At 34.5% G+C, this 27,123-nt stretch overlaps 3 protein-coding genes across 4 annotated transcripts; 2 read left to right on the forward strand and 1 right to left on the reverse strand.

Annotated features, from left to right (window-relative positions):
* Nucleotides 1–2,186: 2,186 nt before the first annotated feature.
* On the forward strand, nt 2,187–10,239 carry casp7 (caspase 7, apoptosis-related cysteine peptidase). Its single transcript, XM_048171028.1, has 7 exons — nt 2,187–2,344; nt 3,300–3,422; nt 5,604–5,752; nt 6,184–6,312; nt 6,917–7,092; nt 7,297–7,435; nt 8,558–10,239. The coding sequence occupies exons 1-7, from the start codon at nt 2,313–2,315 to the stop codon at nt 8,782–8,784; spliced, it is 975 nt and encodes a 324-aa protein (XP_048026985.1). The 5' UTR covers nt 2,187–2,312; the 3' UTR covers nt 8,785–10,239.
* Nucleotides 10,240–10,822: 583 nt separating this feature from the next.
* si:ch211-28p3.4 (probable E3 ubiquitin-protein ligase TRIML1) lies at nt 10,823–15,927 on the reverse strand. Of its 2 annotated transcripts, none has more exons than XM_048171568.1 (6): nt 14,883–15,927; nt 14,680–14,804; nt 14,366–14,599; nt 12,603–12,622; nt 12,191–12,333; nt 10,823–11,992 (listed from the first exon to the last, which is right to left on the reverse strand). In XM_048171568.1, exons 3-6 carry the CDS (start codon nt 14,549–14,551, stop codon nt 11,415–11,417), a joined length of 927 nt encoding a protein of 308 aa, XP_048027525.1. In that variant the 5' UTR covers nt 14,552–14,599; nt 14,680–14,804; nt 14,883–15,927; the 3' UTR covers nt 10,823–11,414. The 2 variants fall into 2 exon arrangements, with proteins under 2 accessions (XP_048027525.1, XP_048027524.1); XM_048171567.1 differs by having other exon boundaries at nt 14,709–14,804; nt 14,883–15,926.
* Nucleotides 15,928–16,858: 931 nt separating this feature from the next.
* LOC125255167 (pleckstrin homology domain-containing family S member 1-like) lies at nt 16,859–26,845 on the forward strand. The gene is made up of 22 exons (XM_048170200.1): nt 16,859–17,634; nt 18,198–18,245; nt 18,319–18,413; nt 18,925–19,040; nt 19,217–19,351; nt 19,575–19,650; nt 19,755–19,811; nt 20,248–20,349; nt 20,614–20,618; nt 22,591–22,608; nt 22,870–22,901; nt 23,010–23,107; nt 23,210–23,328; nt 23,405–23,554; nt 23,998–24,088; nt 24,634–24,798; nt 24,889–24,977; nt 25,110–25,166; nt 25,554–25,622; nt 25,724–25,819; nt 25,937–26,069; nt 26,150–26,845. Exons 2-22 carry the CDS (start codon nt 18,239–18,241, stop codon nt 26,216–26,218), a joined length of 1,779 nt encoding a protein of 592 aa, XP_048026157.1. The 5' UTR covers nt 16,859–17,634; nt 18,198–18,238; the 3' UTR covers nt 26,219–26,845.
* Nucleotides 26,846–27,123: the final 278 nt, after the last annotated feature.

The following is a 27,123-nucleotide window of genomic DNA, read 5'->3' on the forward strand; positions in this document are numbered from 1 at the left end:
GATGAAGTCACGGCTTGGTCATTGAACACGTTATGAAATGCCTTAGTTTCTAATAGCATATGTATACGTTATAATGGCTTTCCGTCATTTTCTCAAATAAGATTTCATTGTTCATGCTGTTATATACTTCATAACCTCCAGATATTAAGATTAAGTCATTCTCAAAATATGGTGACTAACATGTCCACTGACAATCAGTCATTAAAAATATTTAAAATATAAGTTAACAGAAATCCTGTATAAAAGGCATCCTTCTATAATGTATGAAGGTTACACTTTATTTTACAGTGCTGTAAAGTCCCTTTAAGACAAGTCATTTCACTCGGCGGCCATCTTTGAAACGCCTCTCGGGCATCCTGGGCATCCATGCAGCTCCTATCTCTTTGAATGGGGAAACATCAAATTCTTCAAAGCTGTTTGCCAAGCTTTCGATTAAATTTCATATTTGAAATCACCAATGAATTTTGACAACAACTGTCTCATAATTTTTTTTTTTCCAAACGCTCGAATCATGACAAAAAAACTGTATTTTTTAGGCTGGATCAAGCTAATGCATGCGTAGACCTAAATTTCTATAGAAACCAGTGCTTCTAACGGCCGCTGCAGTGACGCGATGACTTTACCAGTCGGCGATTGGCTCTTATTTTGAAGGCGGGACTTATTCCGCCATATTGCGCGTTACACTTTCTCCCATTCAAAACAATACGAGTGACATGTCTTGTGTTATTCTTTAGCTGTAGTTACATTGTTATTACTCATAAGTAATGAGTACTATTATTAAACTACATGTACCTACTTTAGAGTTACAGTTAGGGTTAGGGTTTGGATTAGGGTTAGTTGCTTCTAATTATGCATAATTTACTGTTATTACTATAGTAAGTACATAATATGGCACTGTAAAATAGTGTTACTATTATGAAATAATATAAAATGTTTGACTCTACACCATTTATAATCTAATCACATTGGGATAAAAAGGTATTTATTTACTTTCAATTTAATGGGGATAATGTATTGATTTTAGTCTGGTTAATGATGTTTTTTTAAAATGCAACTGACAGCATTTTAATTCATCCTTCGTGAGAATTTCTCACTTGCTGTATTTCTGAAATTAAAATAAACAAATAAGTCAAGTTGTCCTTTATGAATAAGGCCATATTAGTAAATATTTGTCTTAAGATTTTATGGTAGAAATCCTAATTGGATTTAACACTCTATACTTTTTAATTATAAGCCATTAACAATGCTATATAATTATAAACATTGTAACACATGCATGTTGAATGTGAGAAGATTCAATCAAAAGGAAATACATAAACTTCAGGGCCAAGTTCAGTACGACCTAGGCCTAGTGTTGTAGATAATGCAGCTGAAATTATTGTAGGAAGTAAAAACTTACTCATAACAGACAAAAAGATAATGAGGTGGTTCAATGTGTGCAATAAATAAGTAAACACCTCGACAGATGAATAAATAAAATCAAGATTGTATAAATTCATCGACATAAATGCAAATGTAGACTCTACAGTGATTTCCCCATGTTTTTTCTTTTAAGCCCTTTGTTTCACTTTTTAGGAAACGTACAACCATATAATTTGTTTTAGTTTTGTGAAAGAGCTTATCTGTCTGTGATCTGATCTTGTGGTCATTGAATTAGTCAGGTCTCGCTTTTCACACAAGCTGACTGAGTTGTTTTTGTATTTCATCGCCGTCTATCCCCCCCGCCATCTTTGATTTCCGTAGTTTTTTTCAAATAATAACATGATAAAAATGATAATTTATACATTTTGGTAACAAACAAGACGGTCCAGTTTTTCATTCACAACCCGATTTACAGCTTGTAGGATTGAGAAATGTGCGTGAAAAAGCTTAGTTTTACAAAAACAATACATTAATCTTTTTTTTTTTTCACTTACCAGCGCACTGCCCTTCATAAATCACTTTAATAGAGGTGCATATCATCAATACAATAAAACAATCACACAGTAGAAAATGAAAGATTAAAAAATAATATTGACCAAACGGTGCTGTACCATTATTTATTTCTATTAGCACACACATATTATTAGTATTATTATTATTATGTAATGTAATACGTGTAAATCTATAAATACAAATCTATAATAATGTTTATGTTTAAATAATGTTCAGACCATTGAATATACAGGAAGTTTGCGCGCTATTTTTCACTTCATCTATGACTCTGTTTCTTTAAATATTCATGGGACACTCAGACTGGAAGTGGAAGATCGTTAGTTTGAAAGTAGTTTCATTTTCTCAGTGTAGCTTCCTTGGACTTATTTGGAAGAACAATGAACAAAACAGAGGCTGATCCGACAGAAATGTAAGTTTCGAGAATAAAGATATAACAGTTAGTAATGTTATGAAAACATCAAGCTAAGCTGTACTGAATCATCTTTGTTTAGCTAACGTTACTACTGTAACTGTAAGTAACAAATTCTGCGTTGCATTGTCATTACGCACTGACGTTTTACGAAATCAAAATGTATATTATTCCAAACTTAGGTTTGTAAACAACCTGTTATTCAATTGTTAAACATTAAAAAATCACGTTAGAAAGACAAGTAGGCCAGTAAACCCAACAAATCGAAAAGCTTTACAGCTCGCAAAACCTTTAGCTGTAGAACAAATTACATACTTTATGTAAATGCCTAAAACTAAACTAGCATCAATATTGCTAAAGTAAGTTACCCTCGACGACTATCTGTGGGTGTTAACCAACGCTGTGAACCTGTCTGTCTTATCCTACTGTAGCTACATTCATGTCATAGAGCTTTACTTTATCAGCTCCAACAATGCTCACATAAACATAGGGGTTTGATTTATTTTTATAAATAGATTTTTTTTTAAATATTTATAATTATACATCCAGTTGAGATAACATCACAAAGTGAAAGTAAAAGTTAATATACAGAGTATTTGAGTAGTCCACTACTGTGACATTGGCAAGAAATTTACCATAGAAACAGTTATTTACACTACTATAAAATCATGGTGAATTAATATGGGCTCTTCTTCAAAGAACCTTTCTTTCATTTTAATAACTTATTTTGATGTCCGTGGTAGACAATACCGAGTGGTACCCTTGGAATATTTTTGGTGGAAACTACTGTTACGGTGGTAAATTTCTGTAGTGTGACAACGTGTCAGAATAATTATCAGTATAACTTGGAAACCAGAGTTCCAGTCTGTCAGGAATTCCCCACGGTTACTCATCTTTATATCCCTCAAAGTGATATTGTGTTGCTGATCAGTAACAGCTTTCATTCTTGCTCCAGAATGGACAAAGAAACCCCTGCTGCTGAGTGTGAGGTGCTGGAAGAGGACCAAGAGCACTATGGAGAAGGAGACGTGACAGATGCAAAACCTGATCGCAAAGGGAGATTTGTCCTCTTTGGCAGGTGAGATTTAGTTTTTTCTGTCTGTCTGTCTGTCTATCCATCCATAATTTATGCAATGTGCAGATATCAACCACGACTAAGGACCTAACCTGTTTTTTAAAGGTGCCATCGAACGTTTTTTTACAAGATATAATATAAGTCTAAGGTGTCCCCTGAATGTGTCTGTGAAGTTTCAGCTCAAAATACCCCATAGATATTTTTTAATTAATTTTTTTAACTGCCTATTTTGGGGCATCATTAGAAATGCGCCGATTCATGTTGCAGCCCCTTTAAATGCTCACGCTCCCCGCCCACGGAGCTTGCACTTGCCTTAAACAGTGCATAAACAAAGTTTACACAGCTAATATAACCCTCAAAATGGATCTTTACAAAGTGTTCGTCATGCATAACTGCATGCATGCGTCGGATTATGTGAGTATTGTATTTATTTGGATGTTTACATTTGATTCTGAATGAATTTGAGGCTGTGATCCATGGCTAACAGCTAATGCTACACTGTTGGAGAGATTTATAAAGAATGAAGTTGTGTTATACAGACTGCAAGTGTTTAAAAATGAAAATAGCGACGGCTCTTGTCTCTGTGAATACAGTAAGAAACGATGGTAACTTTAACCACATTTAACAGTACATTAGCAACATGCTAACGAAACATTTAGAAAGACAGTTTACAAATATCACTAAAAATATGAGGAAATATTGCAAATATTGGGGTCATACATATTAATGATCCTGACTGTTACGTAACAGTCGGTGTTATGTTGAGATTCGCCTGTTCTTCGGAGGTCTTTTAAACAAATGAGATTTATATAAGAAGGAGGAAACAATGGAGTTTGAGACTCACTGTATGTCATTTCCATGTACTGAATTCTTGTTATTTAACTATGCCAATATAAATTCAATTTTTAATTCTAGGGCACCTTTAAGAGAGATAAAACTTCTGTAATTATCATTAAAAAAGTTGAAAGTAGTCTTCAGATGTTAAAGGCCATATGATGCAAGCGTTACAGAGGCCATGTCATTCACAAAGAGGACTGTGGCGCCATCCAGTGTATGACATGGCCTCTGTAACGCTTGCATCATATAGGCTGTATTTGAATGTGTTTTGAGATTGACATTACATAACTCTTCAATATGAAAACACCTGCATATTTAGAATTATACTGGACTAGTTTCTTTGTGAATAAACAAAATCACTCATGTAAAGAGACTGTATATTTGGTGGCCTGTTATTTAGGCACTTTTGAGTATTCTTGCCCTGAGTAACAGCCCTAATATGTAAGTTTGATAGTATGTTTGTCAGTAGAGGTGTGCTCATGTCCTGCATGACCTTGGTCGATCGGTTTGAATAGCCCTTTCGAAAGCTCTGGGGGGTGGCGTGTGTGCTGACTCAGGTAGCGAGCGCCGCCCCTGCCCAGCGGAGCCACCGCTCCACTCTTTATAGAGTATAGAGCATGCCAGGATCCTAGCACAGATCACACCACACGACAAGGAAAAAATCCACCCAAAAGAGCCTAAAATTTGAGCCAAATTCAGCTGATCTAGAAGGAAGAGAAGCACGTTTCAATGCAGAGTGGCGTACCAGTTAATGAAGACCCCAGGTAGGAGAGTGCTCAGATGGGATATGATGTAGGGTCTAGTTGGAGGGGAGTTGGGGGGGGGCTTGCGGCCCCACATCACATGGGACACCTGTGATTCGCTCCACTGTTCATGTGTGCGAGAGAGTGTGTATAGGCAGGAACCCATTGTTGTGGTTGGGTAACGTGATGACTAGGCTCTTCTGGAATACTAGCACATATTGTACACCCCAGTGTCCACTGTGGCCTACTAATCTGGATGGATTCTTTGGATATTTGACAATGGAGATATGAGACGTCTGTGAGAATTTTCCCTCAGGCATGTGGAATATTATTTCTTTGGGACACCATGCAGCTAATATTATGATCGATAAGGGAATTTAATTTTCTTCATGAGGCCGGAAATCCTGGTTAGCTGCCATTTCCTATTCCCTGATGGGCATGGGTTGTATTTTGCTTGAGGTTGGATGGACTTACAGAGGAGCTTTTTTCTTATTATTTTGATGTATCCTAATGTCTCATAGAACACCCTATATTCCTATATATTAAGATTTTGTGAATGAAGGTCCTGTAATAGATTGGTTAATTGTTCATCTCTGTTTTTCAGTAAGAAGAAGGATGGGAAGTTGCAGGAAAAAGAGCAATCTTCTGAAAGCCATTACAGGATTGTTTCACCAACATTCCAGTATAAGATGAGCCACCGGCGTGTTGGCAAGTGCATCATCATCAACAACAAGAACTTTGATGAAAAGACAGGTGAGTCTTCATCTCCATGTCTTCCTATTGAACAATCAATATTGAATTGCTTAACCCAAAAACAGCTGATTTTTTGTCATTGATATAAAGTTTTTTTGTTTTTTTTCTGAAAACATTTCTTTTAATGACAATTGATTTGTTGAAATTGGGATCTAAAATTGTGATGTGGAAAAAATCAGATATTGATGCAAAATTAAAAAAAAAAGGATATTTATGTATAAAAACATTAGGATACTAAAGTAATGAGTCTACTTGCTCGTCTTTGACTTTTCTTACAAACATTTACCATAATAACCATAGTTTCTGTAAAAACACCACAGTGACTACCTTTAAAAGATTACAAAAAACTGTTAAATGTTGACAGTTATTTAAAGTTACCAGGTCGATGCTCAGTTAGATTAACGCCGCTTACGTTGTGCTCTGTGTTTAAGGGATGAATGTACGCAATGGCACAGATAAGGATGCTGGAGAGCTGTTCAAATGCTTTAAAAGCTTGGGCTTTGACGTTTTCGTCTACAATGACCAGACCTGTAAGAATATGGAGCGGCTACTTAAAGAAGGTGAGTGGCTAAAATAGTCATCTTTACCCCAGACCATTAAAATGCCACATCCGGTTTACAAATTAAGCTTACATAACTCTGCTGGGAAATGATTTTATTAAAAACATGAAATATAAGAACATATTTGAGTATTGCATATCAGAAAAAAAATCTAAAACATGTTATGGAACATTTGCGGAATGTGATTGCCTGATTGCTGGAAGATTGCATAATGGCATATGTTGTTTTGATTGTTGTTTGTGTAAAGGTCTGTTCCAAAACCTATTGAGTTGCCTCACTATTATCTGACTACATAGGCACCTGCTTTCTAATGCACTATAACTATCATGAAACCTCATAAATTACCATTTTGGATTGTTCTACATAGGCTGTTAGTTGTTAGTGTGTCGCTTAGCTGATATAATCAGTTTTAATGACAACAAATGGACATTTTTTTTAAGTATTCCTTTTCAGTATTGGATATGCTGCCCTCTACTGTTTAGTGGCCCAAATTACTAATGCGCTGTTGCACCCCCTGCTGTTGGCAAACCCAGTTTCTCTGCATTAAGTTAACAAAAGTTGAAAGTGTGACAAAACAGTCATATTTTGTCTGTATGTATTTCAGTCTCAGAAGAGGACCACAGCGACAGCTCATGCTTCGCCTGCATCTTGCTGAGCCACGGTGAGGAGGGCATGATTTACGGCACTGACGGAGCCATACCCATCAAGAGCATGACCTCGCTCTTCAAAGGAGACATGTGCAAGAGCCTTGTGGGCAAGCCAAAGCTCTTTTTCATCCAGGTAAGAGGAGCAGGGCTACAGGAGGATTTGGGGAGGAGAGAGGAGGATGAGGAAGAAGTGAAGGAGGAGAAAATGGAGCACCTTCATACAACGGTGTCTATTGTTTTTAATGCTATTTCAGTCGCACCATACCTGGAGTGAGCCTATGTTTTTTGAAGTTCGCTTTAGGCAGATATTGACATGGCCATGTGTTTTTACTGGCAGGCTTGTCGGGGTTCAGAGTTTGATGATGGCATACAGACCGACTCAGGACCGCCCAATGACACGATAGAGACAGATGCCAATCCAAGACACAAGATTCCGGTAGAGGCAGACTTTCTGTTCGCATATTCAACTGTGCCAGGTAATGTGTCTTCTCGGAATTATGGAATGCAGAAATTTTTGTCTCAAAGAGTCCCAGGAAATAATAGCAAGAAAACATGTCTTGAGTTGTCCTCTAGAGTTGCACACAATAACAAACAGCAATGACCAGAATAGTCCAATTCATGAACAACTGACTCTTTTTAGTGAATCAAAAACATAGTGTAACCAGTCTTGTCTCATTTATGAACAGATTGCTTTCATGATTCAAACAAAAAAGAATCACAAACTCAGGAGTTTTCTGACTTTTCTGTACTCAGAAGTACAGAATGTCACATTTTATCATTGGCTGTTTCAACACAAAATGTTTTACCGACTAAGAAGAACAGCACTTTTAGAGTTTCATCCCTCTGCCTAATGTGAGCATAGGTATTGGGACAGTTTAACTTAAAGTAAATGTAAATGTGTAACAGTTATTAATTTATTTTTTACTTGTATGCTAGTAAGATACCATTAAAAGGTTTGGGGACAGTAAGGTTTTTTAAATACACATTGAAATGATTAAAGTGACTATAAGGACAAATTATAATGCTTTTTAACTGTCACTCCATCACAGAATCCTGAAATACGTATCAGTTTCCACAAAAATATTAAGCAGCACAACTGTTTTCAACATTGATAATAATAAGAAATGTTTCTTGAGCAGCAAATCAGCATATTAGAATGCTTTCTGAAAGATCATGTGACACTGAAGACCGGAGAAATGGCTGCTTTGCCATCACAGGAATAAATTACATTTTAAAATATATTAAAATAATTTAAAAAATGTAAATTGTAATTATATTTCACAATATTACTGTATTTCTGATCAAATAAATGCAGCCTTGGTGAGCATAAGAGACTTCTTTCATAAAAAAAAAAAATCTTACTGACCCCAAACTTTTGAACAGTAGTGTATATTTTTTTATATGAATTGTATATATAAATATTTGTTTGTTTCAGATGTAAGCAAAATTGATTTTAAAACTGAAATCTACCCAGATGAATCAGAACTGAATCAAATCGAGTGGTTGTGAATCTCAAAATCTGCATAGATACCCAGCCCTGGGTTAAAATATTGCAAAACCATGTTAGTTTTAACATTCTTCCAAATTTGTTCTCACAGGTTACTACTCCTGGAGGAATCCGGGCCGAGGGTCTTGGTTTGTCCAGGCCCTCTGTAACGTTCTTAGTGAGTTTGGCAAGCAACTTGAGATCATGCAGATCCTCACACGGGTCAACTATAAGGTGGCCACCAGCTTCGAGTCCTGGTCAGAGGACCCTCGTTTTAGCGAGAAGAAACAGATACCTTGTGTGGTGTCCATGTTGACTAAAGAACTCTACTTCAACTGATCCTCACATGCTGTGGACCCCATCTGCCATTTCTCAGCACACTTGCCAAGGACTATATAGTAGAACACTTTTAATTTGTTATCTTTTAACAGTAAATATTAACCAAATTGTTATCCTTTTTTGTCATTGATCCGCCATAAGGAGGGAAACCTCAGTCTAATTTTTACGATGCACATTTCAGGATGGCAGGCAGGAAAGACACATCAGGTGCACAAAGACTGACCAAGCGACTGACTTCACTCGACCAAGTGGTCACAACATTCAGGGATGATCCCAGCTGGAAGTTTGTGTGTGAAAGCAATTTTTTACGTTATGCTGGTCATACGGACACCGAAAAGGTCTTCCTCTGTGCTACTTCCTGTTTGAGTTCACTACCTTCTCAATGCATGTTCTATTTCAACTTCCTCAGAGTATTCCAGAGAATAGTGATGTCACATATGATCTTTGTCAACTGGCATTGTCAAATATCCATGTTGCTTTGGCAACTTTGAAAGTTTGCTGCCACTTTTACCCTACTACATATTAATGAAAAAATATTTGAAAAAAGACATGCAATACCATACAAAAACTTTGCAGTTGTTCTGTTTTTATTTTGACAATTAGAAAAAACAACTCAAGCATTAGCTCTAAGCATAAATGGCCATTTGTAGCATTTCAGTTTGGTTTGGTTTGGTTATTCTAGAATGCTCTTCAAAGGGGGTCAAAGAAAGGGCATGAATGGAAATGGAGTGGCAAATAGTGAAGTAATGCTGACACCTGGCTGGTTTAAAAGCTATTCATTTATCCCCTCGCTGGTTAGTTTGCGTTCACTGAACACCCAAAATCAGATCTGCGTGTGTGTCCCGTGTATTTTGAGCACACTGTAGCTTTAAAGTCTTCACACAGTATTTACTAATGTTTTGTACCGAATCCGTCTATAATCTACAGAGGCAGCTATTGAATTACTGGTGACCATTTTTACCATTTATCATCCATCTGACCTAACTTGCTGTTTGAAACTTGATGGAAGGTTCTGATGTGCTTTGTCCTACAGTTTTTCCTTTCTGTATTTTCATTCTCAGTTATTGCATGTTCCTCCAGATCACACACTCAATCTGCCAGCCTGTGCAACCGACCGACTGCCACAAATGAAAGGCCCTCTTTTTTATGCATGGATTATTAGTGAAGTGCTCAACTATATTAAAGGAAGTGTTGAAATGGAAAACAATTTTTATCTTTAATTTTATACTACATTGTTTTATAAGTTTAAATGCTTTATTGGGATAATAGGAATGTTTATAGAAAATAATTAAAATATAAATGATATTATTGGCACAAGTGCCCTGAAAAATTTGTTTACATTGTGTCAACATTACACTGTATAAAGTGGGGCTGATTTTTGTTTAAATTACTTTACTTCAAACGAATGCATTTGTAAGACTTATTTTATTGTATTAAAAGACTTTATTGAACTCATTTCTTGTCATTAATACTTCTAGTCTATACACACTACTGTTGAGTTTGGGATCGGTAAGATGTTTTTGAAAGAAGCCTCTTATACTCATCAAGGCTGCATTTATTTAATAAAAAATACAGTAAAATCAGCAATATTGTGAAAAATTATTCCAATTTAAAATAACTTTTTTTTTTTTTTTTTACTTTAATATATTTTAAAATCTACTTTTTCCCTGTGAATTTTCAGCATCATCACTTCAGTTTCACATGATCCTTAAGAAATTATTCTAATATGCTGATTGGTCATCAAGAAACATTTCTTATGCTGCATTTCTTTGCACCGCACAATATTTTTTTGTGGAAACCACAATTTTTTTTTTTCAGGATGCTTAGATAAACAAAGAACAGCATTTATTTGAAATAGAAATCTTGTGAAACAATATAAATGTCTTTACTGTCACATTTGATCAATTTAATGCACCCTTGTTCAATAAATTTATTTCAAAAAAATATATATTTCTGACCCCAAATGTTTAAATGGTAGTGTACATGGGAAAAAAAGTGACAGTACTTTCCCATCCATACAGTAAAATGTTTTTTTTTGTTTGATTTTTTAAATGGCACAGATTATTTTATACAAATAAGTTCTAGAAATATCAGTCAGATATACACTTTAACAAATGCTGGGTTAAAAACCACCCATTAAAAATGGACAAACCCAGCGATTGGGTTAAATGTTTGCCCAACCTGTTGGGTATATTTTATTTAACTATTTTATTGAACTATTGTATAATTATTACTATATTGCTAGCTTAAAAAATGAATCCAAAGTATGTTGGAAATTAAAATTGATATGTAATATGTTTAATAAATAAATATTTATTAATAAGTTTAATGAATAATAATTAAACAATAAACATTTTTGAATTGTTTATTAATAAATGTTCATCTTTGCATTATTATATAAACAATAGATGGATTAAATAAAACTGCCCAGCACATTGGGCAAACATTTAACCTAATTGCTGGGTTTGTCCATTTTCAACCCAACTTTGTGAGGAACATAACAAAACTAAGGGACATTTTCCAACTAATCATTCCAAAAAAACTGAACAACTTGATTTATTGCAAGCTATGCTTAACAACAACCTCTTTCACTTAGATAAATCCAGACCCCAAGGCTCATTGGTTATCCATCACAAGGTGGGGGCAGATTTTGAGGCATCGCAGATCAGTAGCGGGTTCCTGTTCGTCCCTTGGTTTTCATGGCCAGGACAGACAGCCTGGTAGAGCAAGTCTGTGAAGGTTCCTGCACAAAAACTGTACAAGGGCGTCATAGTGTCGGCCCCCAAGAAACAAATCAAACCTCCCTCTGAGCTGGAGAAGATACCAATGCGCTGGAAGGTTCTCCCACTTACATGGGTGAGTTCATGGGGAACGCCATTGTGCCAGGCTGTGTAGTCGCCATTGAAATACTCAACGCACCAGGATGTTGGACCCCGTCCCAACCAGCAGTCCTCCTCTCGGCCCTTCCTGGGGATTTTAGGGTATGTGAGGCCTAGTTCCCAGTATGTCTTCCCAGAAACCTGCACTTCCCAGTAGTTTCGAACATCTGTGAAGGCATTTTGGCTAATCACATTCAGAGTGGTGTCAAATCGAGAGGGGTTTTCAGAAACTTCCTGCCAGGTATCAGTGTAAGTGACTGTGTTGCCCTCAGGGGAAACAACAAGTTTTGGGTGAGCAGAGTCAGGATCCAAAACAACTTCTTGGGCATCTGAAAAATGGAAAGTACCAAAGGCATATTAAAATTAGACTATAAATAGACATTCTTTATGAGAGCTCTGATTGGCTAGGGACAGGTTTAGCATGTGTTAGAATGATGCAAAACATTGCAGGCATTTGTTAACTTGCTTTAGCTGTACATACTAAAAGTGCTAGTGTAACTCTCTTGTGAAAATGTGAAGATCCTCACAGCTTTGGAAGAGTTTCTTGGTGACAGGAACCTGAGAGCGTATGAACAGTAGCAGGTTGATGGTTAAGCAGAGCAGTTGTTCATTCTTAAATTCATCCATCTGTATTAACTCTGGGTCAGTTTTCTTCAGAGTCTCTATTATCCTATAAACAAGGAAGAATATGTGCAGAAAAATGCTCATGCCACACATGAAGGAAGTACTGTTGTGCAGAAATTTCAGATTGCATGCTTGATTAAATGCTTGGCCCATTTCCGTCCCACAAATTTGTCAAAACCAGAAAACCATTTAAAAAACAAAAAAACAAAAAACAATGCTATTCCGGTAACTTTAGAGTGGTACATACTTTTTAAACTCAAGTTTCCGTCATGGACCAGCTAGAGACTAAATTCCTAAAAGTGCAACATTACTTACCTTTCTTCCATTTCTGACGTCTGTAAGTAAAAGAGAGTTGGAGATATTAGGGTTGAAAAAGTAGCTATTTGGAGAACATTTCCACATTGCATTTGCCTTAATTGAAAAAGATTTTACAAAATGATTTTTAAAGGGTTAGTTCACCCAAAAATGAAAATCCTGTCATTTATTACTCACCCTCATGCCGTTCCACACCCGTAAGACCTTCGTTAAGCTTCATAACACAAATTAAGATATTTTAGTTGAAATCCGATGGCTCCGTGAGGCCTCCATAGGGAGCAATGGACACTTCCTCTCTCAAGATCCATAAAGGTACTAAAAACACATCTAAATCAGTTCATGTGAGTACAGTGGTTCAATATTAATATTATAAGGCGACAAGAATATTTTTGGAGCGGCAAAAAAACTAAATAACGACTTATTTAGTGATGGCCGATTTCAAAACACTGCTTCATGAAGCTTCAGAGCACAAATGCTGCTGTTCGGAGCGCCAAAGTCACGTGATTTCAGCCTTTGGCAGTTTGACATGCGATTCGTTTGTGCTCCGAATCTTCCTGAAGAAGTGTTTTGAAATCAGCCATCACTAAATAAGTCATTATTTTGTTTTTTTGGCGCTCCAAAAATATTCTCGTCGCTTTATAATATTAATATTGAACCACTGTACTCACATGAACCGATTTAAATATGTACCTTTATGGATCTTGAGAGAGGAAATGTCATTGCTCCTTATGCAGGCCTCACGAAGCTATCGGATTTCAACTAAAATATCTTAATTTGTGTTCTGAAGATTAACGAAGGTCTTACGGGTGTGGAACAGCATGAGGGTGAGTAATAAATGACAGGATTTTCATTTTTGGGTGAACTAACCCTTTAAGCTATTATAGATAGTTAACATGCATTTAAGATAATTAAATACTTTTTATAAAATTAACATTTCATTCTTCTTTCTAAAGACTGATCAGAAATCATGAAATCAATTGGAATTATTGTATTCTACTGATGGCACTACAGTTCTTAAGAGTACAAAAATAGTGTGAGGAAAAATCTATTGATCTCTAAAAGCTTTTCCAGATAATATTTTGCAATTTTTATGACAATATAAATCCAAATTATTTAATTATCTTTACAATATCACTCTTAATATTTATTCAAACTGTTTTACATGAGAAAATATACAGTATTCTCTATATTCAAAAGTCAATATGATTTTTAAATGTTTTTTAAAGAAGTATTTTATGCTCACCAAGGCTGTATTTATTTAATCAATAATTTATTATCTAAAAACTGTAAAAATGCATTTAAAATAAATGTTTCTATTTTTATATATTTAAAAATGTAATTTATTGCTGTGATTTCAGCAGCCATTACTCCAGTCTTCAGTGTCACATGATCACAAAAATCATTCTAATATGCTGATTTGGTGCTCAAGAAATATTTCATATTATTATCAATGTTAAAATCGGTCAAGATGTTTAATATTTTTGTGAAAACTGTTTTACAGTCACTTTTGATCAATTCAAAGAGTCTTTGCTAAACAAAAGTATCAATTTCTTTAAAAAATAATGATAGTGTAGCTGCATTTATGGAATCACATTTGGTATTAAAAAGTAACAACAACAACAACAAAAAAGGTCTAAAGCAAGTTGAGTGCTGAAGAGCACAAAAGGGTTCAAGCCTTCAAGTATATTGTTACTAACTCAGCTATATAGTATTTCCTTCTAAAATTTGCTACTACAGAACACCATTCTGGACTAAAAATGCACCTTCTCTTGAACCTGATGTTGATCTTTCTCCATCTGTGCCGATAGTTCAGCGAGCTGCTGATCGATTTCCTGCGTGAGGAGGTAGCACTTCTCAATGCTGTCCTCAACAGTTCTCTCCATGGCATCTGTCTCAAGATCCAGCTGGCTTAGTGTAATTCTAAAATCCTCATCCAAAACCCTCTTCATGTCATCATATTTTTTCTTAATCTTCTCTTTTAAAGTTGCAGTCTTGCTCTGTGGAATAATGAAAGATACTTGACAAGATACAACAATCCCGACTGCCATATTTAAAGCTTTGCACTTAGCATACTTACAGACGTTAATGGAAGATTCGCCAACTTACATTGAAGTCAGATTGTTTTGATGACAGCTTCTTCATTCGGAAAGCCAGAATATCTCTTTGTCTCTTCAAGTGCTGCTGATGTTTTATTGGGGTGTCCTTGAATTTGATATTTCAAAAGTCACAATCAAGTTGAAAATATCCATCATAATGAATAGAAATTCACTGACTATTTACCTGGGTTTGTGCCTTCATCATTGACTCCAATAGTACAAGTTCTTCACTCAATTTGATTGTTTTGGTTTTCTTTCCAGGCTTGTTCTTCACTGGCAAATGACTAACCTAAGCCCCAAACTTTGAGCTTTATACTGTATGGTTAAAATGCCAAGGATGGGGGAGGGGTGATGGCCCATCTGTTGTTCCTATGCCCTGGGAAGTATTCGCATTGTACGACTGTGGTCCGTAAATCTGGAGCTGTACTGGGCCTGCTGTAGTCTGAGTACATTGTGGCCAAAAGAGAAGGGAAGCAGCACTTCTAGCCAAACAAATCATCTATTTATATCACCGTCTCACATGGAAGACTTTTGAAAGTGTTGATGCATGTTTCGCAACATCTAATATTTAGATGTTTAAATCTGGGTGTCCAGTTTAACCGTCGAGGAACAATTTGACAGGGTTCTACAGATGTGTTTTAAGGTAAAAGTTTTAAGTTTTGCACATTTTAAGTTTGAGTGTTGCAACTAGGACAAATTCCATATAGTTCAAAAGCACTTATGGAGCAGGTAGCACTAATTATAGGCTTTAGCCATGACCCTGTTAGCCCTTGTAATGACTGATACAAATTCTATGAATGGCGTATGAGTAGGAATGTTTGGATCGAGGCCTGTGCCAAGCCACCTGCAGCTGCCGCCTGTCTTTCTATCCCTGATACATCATGGCCAACTTCTTGTCACGATGCCATCAAACAATTGTTATTCAGCCTCACGTCACTGGACGAGCAGGCGTGTGTGGGAACTGATGCGAGTTGCTGATGACTCTTTGATTGATATTTTAAGTATTGCAGGAAATTAGGGCAGGGGTTTTTACACTAAGTGTAAGGAAAGGTGTCAGGTTACTACCATGTTTCTTTGAAGCAGACTTTAGGAATGTAGTAGATAAACTTTTGTCTGGATTGCACCCTTGCAAAAGTCATAGAAGTATGCTGAAACTGACACTTCTGTTCATAGATGTGTGAAACAGCACTGCACAGTGTACTTTTCCATCTGCACTACATCTACAGTACAGTCCAAAAGTTTGGAACCACTAAGAATTTTAATGTTTTTAAAAGAAGTTTCGTCTGCTCACCAAGGCTACATTTATTTAATTAAAAATACAGTAAAAACAGTAATATTGTGAAATATTATTACAATTTAAAATAACTGTTTTCTATTTGAATATATTTCACAAAGTAATTTATTCCTGTGATCAAAGCTGAATTTTCAGCATCATTACTCCAGTCTTCAGTGTCACATGATCCTTCAGAAATCATTCTAATATGCTGATCTGCTGCTCAAGAAACATTTAATGTGTACAATTGTACAAAATATTTGTGTACAATATTTTTTTTTCAGGATTATTTGATGAATAGAAAGTTCAAAAGAACAGTGTTTATCTGAAATCTAATCTTTTGTAACATTATAAATGTCTTTACTGCCACTTTTGATTGATTTAATGCATCCTTGCTGAATAAAAGTATTCATTTCTTTAATTTCTTTTCAAAAAAATAAAAATAAAAATTCTTACTGAACCCAAACTTTTGAACGGTAGTGTATAATGCTACAGAAGCTTTGTATTTCAGATAAATGCAGTTCTTTTGAACTTTCTATTCATCAAGGAATCCTGAAAAAAAAAGTACACAACTGTTTTCAACATTGAAAATAATCATAAATGTTTATTGAGCAGCAAATCAGCATATTAGAATGATTTCTGAAGGATCATGTGACACTGAAGACTGGAGTAACGATGCTGAAAATTCAGCTTTGCATCACAGGAATAAATTACTTTGTCAAATATATTTAAATAGTACACAGTTATTTTAAATTGTAATAATATTTCACAATATTACTGTTTTTTACTGTATTTTTAATTAAATAAATGTAGCCTTGGTGAGCAGACGAAACTTCTTTTAAAAACATTAAAAATCTTAGTGGTTCCAAACTTTTGGACTGTACTGTATGTAAATGTACACTGAGATGAAATGTAAAAAGAGTAGCCTAATTACACAAAAAATACAGTTTTTAATATGTTTATGTGAAATCAATTGAGGATATGTAATTTTCTTGGTGTTTTTAGAATAAAAATACTCCCTTTGGTTGGCACTTACTAATTTTCTCCAATCCAGTGTAATACTGTTTAAAGAACAGAGGTTAAGAACAAAATAATGTGCATACGCACGTGTTATGAATTAGGCAGAGGTTTTTTTGTGAGACAATCTCCTGTGCGTACAAATTTGAAATAATCTACACAATTATTAATGAACGAGACCCACTGCTCTGTTTGTTTCAAAATCTCCACACATCAATTTTGGCTCCACCAATAACATGAGTTTGGGGCGGGGCTATCTGTTTTCATGACCAATGGCAGACGGGAAGTGTTCAGGAAACCTATCCAAAACACTATAAGTATTGGGAAAAGTGACTTCACCTTCAATGTCAGACTTTAAGTCTGGTAATAACATGCAATATACATCAATAATGCATTGCAGAGATAATATAGTCTCACCCTATTTGAATAGTGAGTACACAAAGTGAGTTTAAACTTGGCAATAGTGGCATTAAAGTTTTTGTCGTTCTTTTTACTTTCTATTTGTTGTTCAAGTACATAACAAAATATGTTTAAATCACCGCCTTCCTTGTGACATCACCTCTAAGGATTGGCATCTTTGGTGTAAACTTCCTCATATATTTTAACTACATTTTGTGATCTCAGAGACAGGGAGCATCTATCTCAGGTACAGAAACTGTAAATTCAGTCATATAATAATATTAAAATCATACCTTTTGCATTAAAGTCATTGCTTAAATAATTTAGATTGTTGCAGCAGAAGAGCTAAAGTTAAGAAATTGTGGTGTCTGATTTACATAATGTATGGCAGCATCAATGATAGTAAGTTAGATTATAGTCACCATTTAGTATTTATTTTTTAATTTACCATCTGAATTAATATGTAAAACAAAACTTAGATCAGGAATAGGTTTCTGTTTGTGCGTGTGAGTACAGGTTTATATTACATTGTGGGGATTTGTTTCCTCTTTCGAGGGAAATGGATTATTAGACATACTAAATGATGTTTTCATGAAAATGTAAAAATGTAGGAAGTTTTCTGTGATGGGTAGGTTTAGGGGTAGGGTTAGGAGATAGAATATACAGTTTGGACTGTATAAAAACCATTACGCCTATGGAGAGTTGTGTGTGTGGTCCTGACAGAGTAATTGTTCCATTTATGAACACTTTGAATTTAAAACATTTGGCATTTGAAATCATTCATGTAACCACACCTTGTTTTGTTCCCAGACTTACACTCACAGCATTCCATTTCTCACCAAAACTGCAATATGGCAGGTATGTTCTTTTTTAAAGTATGTGATCTACATAACATACGGCTTAGTTTTAAATAAATTATTTGTCTCTGCAGATAAAAACTATGCATTTTACATACATGGTGCCGAGGAGCAAATGTGCTCTGGATATCTTTACAAATCTCCCCCAGAGAATCAGTTCAAGACCCAGGTATGTTTCTCGGAAGAGCAGAACAGGTTTTTCAGCACATTAAAGAGATAAAATGAAAATTCTGTCATCATTTACTCATCCTGAAGTAGTTCCAAACCTGTATGAGTTTCTTTGTTCTGCTGAACACAAAGGAAGATATTTGGAAAATGTCAGTAACCAAACAGATCTAGCCCCTCATTTACTGCCATAGTAGGAAAAATAAATACTACAGTAGTCAATGGGGAGTGAGATCTGTTTGGTTACTGACATTCTTCCAAATATCTTCCTTTGAGTTCACCAGAACAAAGAAATACATAAAGGTTTGGAACAACTTAAGGGTGAGTAAATGAAGACAGAATTTTTATTTTTGGGTGAATTCCTTTAATGAGAGATTCTCTTTTCTACAGTAATTTATATCATGCTGTATATTATATTATATATATATATATATATATATAAATATATATATATATATATATATATAAATAAATATATACACACACACATTTTTTTTTTTTTTTTTTTTTTGCAGAAATCTTGGAAACGGAGGTTTTTTGTTCTTCTAAAGTACAGTAACAACACATGCCTGCTTAAGTACTACAAAAATGAAGAGATGAACAAACAACTAGGAGACATTGACTTGTCTAAGTATGTTCAATAACTGTACTGTCCAGCACTGATTTACCTCATCAGATCATTCAACACCCCATAACCTGTCTGCCAACTAGTCAACACCTTAGTTTGTCTTGACAAACTTTCCTTGCACAATAATTGTACAGCAAGGCTACAGACGAGAGCATCTGATTTTCTGTCTGTCCTTATAGGGTCACATTCATGTTCTTAAACCCTGAGATGCATAAAATGTGGGACTGGATTCACAACAATTTCAGATGTTCTTCTTCATGCGTAATGTTTGTTAAAGTACCAGATAGAGACTACTTCCTTATCGGAGAAAACAGGTTTGTCCTGAATGTGTTTGCTTTGTTCAGTGATTTATTGTTGTTCTCTTTGTCGTGAATTGGGTGAAAATGTTTATATATACAGTATATATATATGATAAATATACTTAAAGAGATGACTTTTACAGAAATGTATTACATTTTGTAATTTCTTTTGTTTTAAAAATACTCATGATATCATTTGACTAGTCTCTGAATGATGCAATATAACATATTTGTGCAGTTGGGAGATGGAAAAATGGTTCAAGGCTTTATATGACATCTTAAATAATCGTCCACACAGACTGTTGGATCCAAAGGTAATGTTTTTACATTTCTGACTTGAAAATCATACATAATTGTGCATGGTGTGCAAAATATCTTCTTTTAGTTAAATAATCTAAATTAAACATCTCTCACACAGACATTTGGAACAAACAAACACATCAGAGAACTTCCACAACCAGAAAACGACGAGCAGGTATGTTAGCTCATGGAATCTAAAAATAGGTCTGGTTTGTGGAAAACTTGTATTTCAGGTTTTATGATCCCTAATGATAATAATAAGTCTTTAGTATTTTATTTATTGCAAAGTTCCCCAAATATTTTTTGAGAATAATTGTTTAAACACCAGAGAAGAGTGGAACAGTTTAGTCTCAATAAACATGATTTAAGATAAGAATGAGAGGTCACCATAATGAATCTGTGTGGCTCTCATTTTTGTGGCACCCATACTGATTATATCAAATGAGTTGAAAACAACAACAACAGATTTTTTTATTTTAGAAACATTGCTTATTGTAATGGGATTTATTTAACCCTTTGCTTTGAGAGTTCACTTATTCTGATTATTTAGCTGTGCAATAATCTAATAAGACAATGCAATAATATCATCATCTATATTGTGTTAATGACAGAAAGCTGGGTGGGGTCAGTCAAAATATGTTACACAAGAACTGCCATCACCCTTGACCCACGAGCCCATCTATGTTTCTCCTACAAAATTCAAAAGTAATCAGGTAGATGCATGCAAACAACACAAAAGGGAATACAAAAGAATACTTACAAATATACTAATAGTTTCATTCTTTTTCCCCTCATGCCAGAATTGAGAACACAGTAATGACACAGATGAATTGTCACAGTGAGTACATAAAAATACTCAGGCTTCATCCTAAACTCCGGCTTCATTACCTGTTGTTACCTACTGAGTGCTAATTGTCATAACATTCTAAAAAAACGAGACTGATTTTAAGATATATTTGTTGTTTTATTTTTTACAGTTCAAGTAATATGTTGAATTAATTTCCAAATGAGTGTAAAGCTGGATTCTTTATATGCTAAATGATATTTTCTTTCAATGTTTAACTGTTGCACTAACCCAAAGCAAAATTAATAATGTTTTTACAATAGCTTTGCATTGGGCACCTCAAATGAAATTGATAATGAGATGAACTGCACAAGTTGCACTCATTTACTAAAAATAAATATATTTAAAATAAATATGATTAAAGCAAATGACCAAAAGTCAATGATTTTAGAACAAGGCAGCTTATTTTCAAAAGACCAGAACAATACTATGTATATACTATGTAAATAGGCTACTAAATATATATGAAATATTACGTTTCAAGACAAATGTGTGTTCGTATAATCATTCAACTTGATGTGAAAATTTAATAAAATGTAAATGTATGATCTGTTTTAACTTGTACACATTTGACTGAGTGTGCTTTCAATGTCAATATTTTGCCTTTTAATAAAAGATTTTTTATTGACTTCCCCAATGTTTTGTAGCAAAGACTCCTAAAACTGAAATCCTTTATATCTTGATATCCTGAAATGACTGTATTTATGTAACTCTAAAAATTTAGTGTATTGCTTTTCTTTAATTGTGTATATTGTATAGCCTTTTGATTATAAAGGTTTCTTATGATAAAATCTTAGCTTGCTGTATGACTTCCAATTTGTCCTCAAAATCAATTTATCTTTATCTGTGCATTCTGTATAAAGTGCAAGATGAGATAAATCAGTGCCGGGTAGGAAGTCTGCATGTATTCCAAAGAAACAGGCAAAGCACAATAATGAAAACTTTCTGAAAACTTCCACACCCCGTATACTAATCAATGACAATCTTTACATGCTCAGTGACCACTACTATTTAAAAAAAAAACAACAAAAAAAACGATTTTTTTCTTTATTTTTAACTTTCATTAAAAGTATTAACTAGCATTATTGCATATAGGCAGTGTTGGGAAAGTTACTCTAAAAAAGTAAATAATTACTATAAATAATAACTGCAATTCTAAATCCCATATTAACTTCGACCAATTGAACAATACAAAGGACAGACACGGAACTGCACCTTTGATTCTTACAAATAAACAATATACAATTGCATAAATTATTCTTGAACTGATCAACGTGTGTAAAGGGAGAAGGATACATTAAACACATATATTATAACATTAAAATCTGATGTTAAATCCACTATTGTTTTACATAGAATTGGTGTAGTCAATACAGTAATCCCTTACTTTTAAAGGAAAAGTAATTAGATTACTTAGTAATTAATTACACCCAACACTGCATATAAGCCTAATGCATATTAGATCATTTGTTAATGTTCATTCATATAGCTAGAAATGTCATGACATCTTTTTTTCTGTTTGTTATATATTGTTTTTACTTGGAGTACCACACGTTTATTTATGCATTGGAGAAATCTAATGCCATAATCAATCACCCCCAACCCCCTCCAGATCCAGCCAAGTGGAGGAAAGACAATTATAATTATTTTTACCATTAATTAAGAATTCCCCTAAAAATCCCCAGCAGCATGCAGAGAAAAAAGGAATGATTTATTTATTTTTCCAAAGTAAATTATTAATTGACCTCTTGCATTTCTAAGGGGACCCAGGAGATTCTAATCACTTACATTACTATTATCTGATAAATGGAACAGTGCCACATATTTGCACATATTTCCAATCACAGCTTACAGGATGTGATTCAGAAGCTAAATAATAAATATAGTATTCCCACAATACCACAAAGCCATTATGAATACCTAGTTTGTCTGGTAATTTCCACAAACTAATGACAGACTCAGTCAAAAGGGAGGGACCTTAAACCTAAGCTTACAAATAACGAGAAACTCCTCCTGTTAGCATAACTCTCTGGAGCAAACAAAAAGCCTCAAGCTTCCTCCTAATCTGATATCGTCACACGCATGTTGTGAGAGCTGAATAACTTTTCAGAGGACACCGTGACACAAGGTAAGACATTAATAATATAGAATATGGCTACTGGTATGATGATTGTGCTTTGTGATGCTTGTAAAGAAATAATGTGGATGCTATTTATAACATATTATATATTATAAATATGATGGAGGGTTAATTTCCATTACATTTTAATTAGTCTTGTGATGACATTTCACTGAATTTAATTTTTTTTCCCAAAATCCGAAATGTTTTTTGCATCTGATTGTATCTGATGTCATTGCTTACAGTAAAATAATTTCGCATCTATTTTAGCAACAACATGAGCAAGTCCAACAAACCTAAAAGTAAGTCTTAAATCTCTTGGTAAAAATGGGATAATCAATGAAGACAAATTAAATTGAGTGGTATCGGTGCGTTTAATGTTGATCAGTTTATTTATGTTTCTGCAATAGCAACTGCAAAGTTTTACGAAGAACCAGCAATGGTGGAGGAAGTGTACACTGGATACCTGCACAAGTCCCCTGGCCAATCGGCCTTATTAAAAAGCGTTGTAAGTCTCATATTGCATTTCAACTTGAAGTCTGTCAGTTCCTCTGTTCAGGAAACTTAGCAGTTACTGTTATATATGACTTACCTGTTATATCTGTCACAGAGCTCATGGAAGCACCGTTTCTTTGTGCTCTCCAAGACGGGAGAAGACGCCTACCAGCTGAAATATTACACAAACAGCGAAAAGAGAGACAAATCTGTGGGAGAGATAGACCTTTCTAAGTAAGGACAATACAAACTCATAGTAAAACTCATAAGTATTTTCACACTATAATGAGAAAGTCTTTCTGTTTTAAAGGATCAGCTTGCTGTTTACTGGCCCAGAGAAACAGATGTGTGACTGGATTCAGAAACACTTCAGTTGTACTCCAGCCTCTGTGCTGTTCTTGAGGGTGGAAGATGACACACCAAAACACACGAGAGACTATTTTCTCATTGGAGAAAAAAGGTTTGCTACCATCATTTTGACTATATCTCTCACTCCTGTCACACCATATAGTTCAATGAAAGCCAGCATGATACAGGCAAAAAATAACATTTAAAGTCTCCATGAAGTGCCCATGGTTTTGAAGCCATGTATATGCTAGTAGTGTAGCATATATAGTAGGTTACATACGTACATTTAAATTTGAGTCTTACAAAATCAGCGAACAAAGCTTTATTGGCATGACTGTTTGCATTTAAAATATTGCAAAAGCATAAAGTATTCAAATGAAATACAGAATACAGAAAATATATGAAATAAAGAGATACATGATTGGAATTGGAGTATTGAGTAATTACATGTAGTCTTTAAGCAGTACCTTAATCATTCTAGAAATTGTTTAAACTTTTCATTCACTTATTTTCATTTTAAACCAACCGATGACGTTTTTCCAATGGTGTTTTTAGTGATGATGTGAATGGCTGGTGCAATGCCTTAGTCAAGGCCGTGAAGACCCAGAAACCAAATAAACTGCAACATACAGATGACACCCTTGAGGTAAACATTAAAATATTTCTCTCGCTTCTCTCTCTCTCTGTCTTTACACACATGCACCAGTCAAAGGTTTAGACCAGACACACCTCATCACCTTGGAATTTTAAGGTTCTCTCTGACATTTTTTGTCAAAATTGAGTCACATATTCTTATTCTGTGACCACTTATTTACATTATGTGACATTTTTAAGGTTCTATCTACAAAGTCGAATGTAATGCAAAAACTTTGAAGGATCAATATCTCAAATCTGCTCAGAATACAGAGTGAACCTTAGAATTCCACGGTGACAACCTTCTTATTCTTTATTTTTACAATTTTCTACATTTGATTTGTAATTTGTTATATTACAATATTATTATAACTTCATTTTTTTTAAGTTGTTGTTGTTTTGTTTAGAAACACACGTGTTGGAATAATTTATTTAATTTTAAGCATTTAAGCATAAGTGTTTTAATCAGTTTTAACATCCTAAGAAACAAAAAAATCTAAGCATGTCAAAACTTTTAAGAGGCAACTTTTGTACATGCTCACATACCTCTTTCCACAGGACAACAGATTTAGATCAATATCTGCACCTGAGAAATGTTCAGAACCAAAGGTTAAATATCAGTCTGATGAAAGACGGTCAGCACCCGAATTATCTTCTCTGCCCCCAGACCATTATGACTATCCTCGCAAGTTCAGCGAACCTCTACTACCAGTAGAGCGCAAGGTTTTACACATTTACATATGTTTCTTTAATATATGCACACAAATTCTTTTAAACTTCCATATGACAAAAACTCAAACTTCTATTTGACAGATTTCAGTTAAAGAGGATGAAGACGAGAAGGATGGGAAACAGGATGAATCTCCAGAGGACGGCAGTCAATACATGTTAATGGCATCATTGTAGGTGTTTGAGAAGACTTTTCCCCTTAACTGGCCTAGTGAAATGTAAAATGTATTCTGTTGATGAAATACAATTTTCTGAGAGATATTTTAATTGAATTGTTCTTTTTCTGTCATCTTTCCTGATCTTAGGCAAATGAAATTGGAAGATGACCAACAAGAGGCGGACACTGCACGCATACAGACAAAGTAATTTTAAAGCCTTCGATTCACCTCATGACAATGCACTATTGTGTTAGTTGTGCAAGAGATGATAAACTCTGTATGTTGCTGTTTGACACATTGTAAATGTGCTACACATTTTTCACCTTCATATGTGATACTTGGTTTATTTAAAGACTTATCTTAGCATTGCTGAACATTCTGTTTTCTTTTTTAACACTGACTGTAGCATGATTTTAGCATCTTAATACATGAGAGATGCAATCATCTCTGATTAGAACGATTAAGCAAGCATCATTCTAAGGTGTTCTATTGTTGTTTGAGCCTTGTTCAACATTAAAATGATCTTGATTATTGATGCCCCTTTGTTTAAAATACATAAAGTTTAACTTATTATTATTTTGTCTTTTTCAGCACTTCCATTAATGGCCATGAGTCCTCTTTGTGCAATGGTGCAGTCAACCAGGACGATAAAAATAAATGGTAAATTTTCAGTTTTACTGACATCATGGCAGTTTTGAACTGTTGAGGCTATTAAAAATGTGGCATCTGTTTGAATATTGTCAATGCATATTTATATTCAGCAGTGAAACGCACACACATGTCGAGAAGGATATATGCATTAGCCCAAACAGTCTGAAAAACAGTCTGATCTTGACGGAGGAAGAAGGCAAACCATGGTACCGTACTACAGTTATTACAGTTGTATCACAATAGAGAAAACATTAACATGAGTACAAAAGAACAACTTACATAATATTATGTTTCTCATTGACTCTCATCATTTTCTTCTCCAGTGTGTCCGAGTGTCGGCAGATTCAGGACTCATGTCTGTTCCATAAGGGGGATCAGATCCTGGCCTTCAATGGCCTGCGGACAGACACAGTAGAAGAGATACACACATACCTTAGAAGACTAAGCAAGGATGAGGTACGATGATGATTTCACATGATTTTTTTCCATCACTACATTCAGAGAGCTATAAATAATGTTACTGAAATTTTCAGCAGGTAAATCTCACTATTTGGCGGTTTCCAGGATCCCAGCCTCTCTATGCTGAATCTTGCCTATCACAATGAGGACATGAAACAAAATCTCTTGTGAATTCTCTTATCACCATTGAGCTATTAGAAATATTGTGCACATGTCTAGTTTAAAGGGACTGTGGGACATTAAAGCTCATTCATTTGAGTCTAAAAATACAGGTGGAAAATAAGGTGATAATAATAACAGAAGTGGAAATTTGATTATCTAAAGTACATTTTCCTCTTTTTCATGTACATAAAGCATTTAAATATGTAAAACAATGCAAATGAATTATGTTAGACTCACTGACATCAAAATGCCACTGAGTGAAAGAAATTAGTATCATTTAGACTGTATATATGTACATGAAACTGCTCGAGTCGGTATATATTAGTTCATGTTTGTTGTATGTGAAGAACAAGAGTCAAGTATTACTTTATGCACAGTTATAAACTGTTCATGTATATTAACCTCTTTAAAGCTGCACTTTTTACAATTCTAACAGTATACAATACTTTATATACTATGTATATACAACTTTTCTGTTGTTGTATTTCATTTTGAAAAGCATTAAATCAATGATGTATTGCTCCAAATCATGATGTATTGATTTAAATATTTCAGTCACTCTTTAGATTTATGATTACTGAAAATATAGCCTATTTAATATATATATATATATATATATATATATATATATATATATATATATATATATATATATATATATTTAATTATGCTGTACTGAAGCATGCGTTTGCACCTTGTTACACTGTGAAGTGTTATTAAACTTTCATAACTGTTACCCCTGGTTGTGTGTCACTGAAACTAAGGATTTAAAGAATAGAGCTCAGGCAGTTAAAAGGTATAATCAATAAATTCAAAGGATTAGTTGGATATAATACACAAGTTTATTGTGCATTTCAAAGCAAAAAAAGTAATAAAGATTGCTATAAGA

This window comes from Megalobrama amblycephala, linkage group LG20, assembly GCF_018812025.1.
Source record: "Megalobrama amblycephala isolate DHTTF-2021 linkage group LG20, ASM1881202v1, whole genome shotgun sequence".
In the NCBI taxonomy this organism is placed as follows: Eukaryota; Metazoa; Chordata; class Actinopteri; order Cypriniformes; family Xenocyprididae; genus Megalobrama; species Megalobrama amblycephala.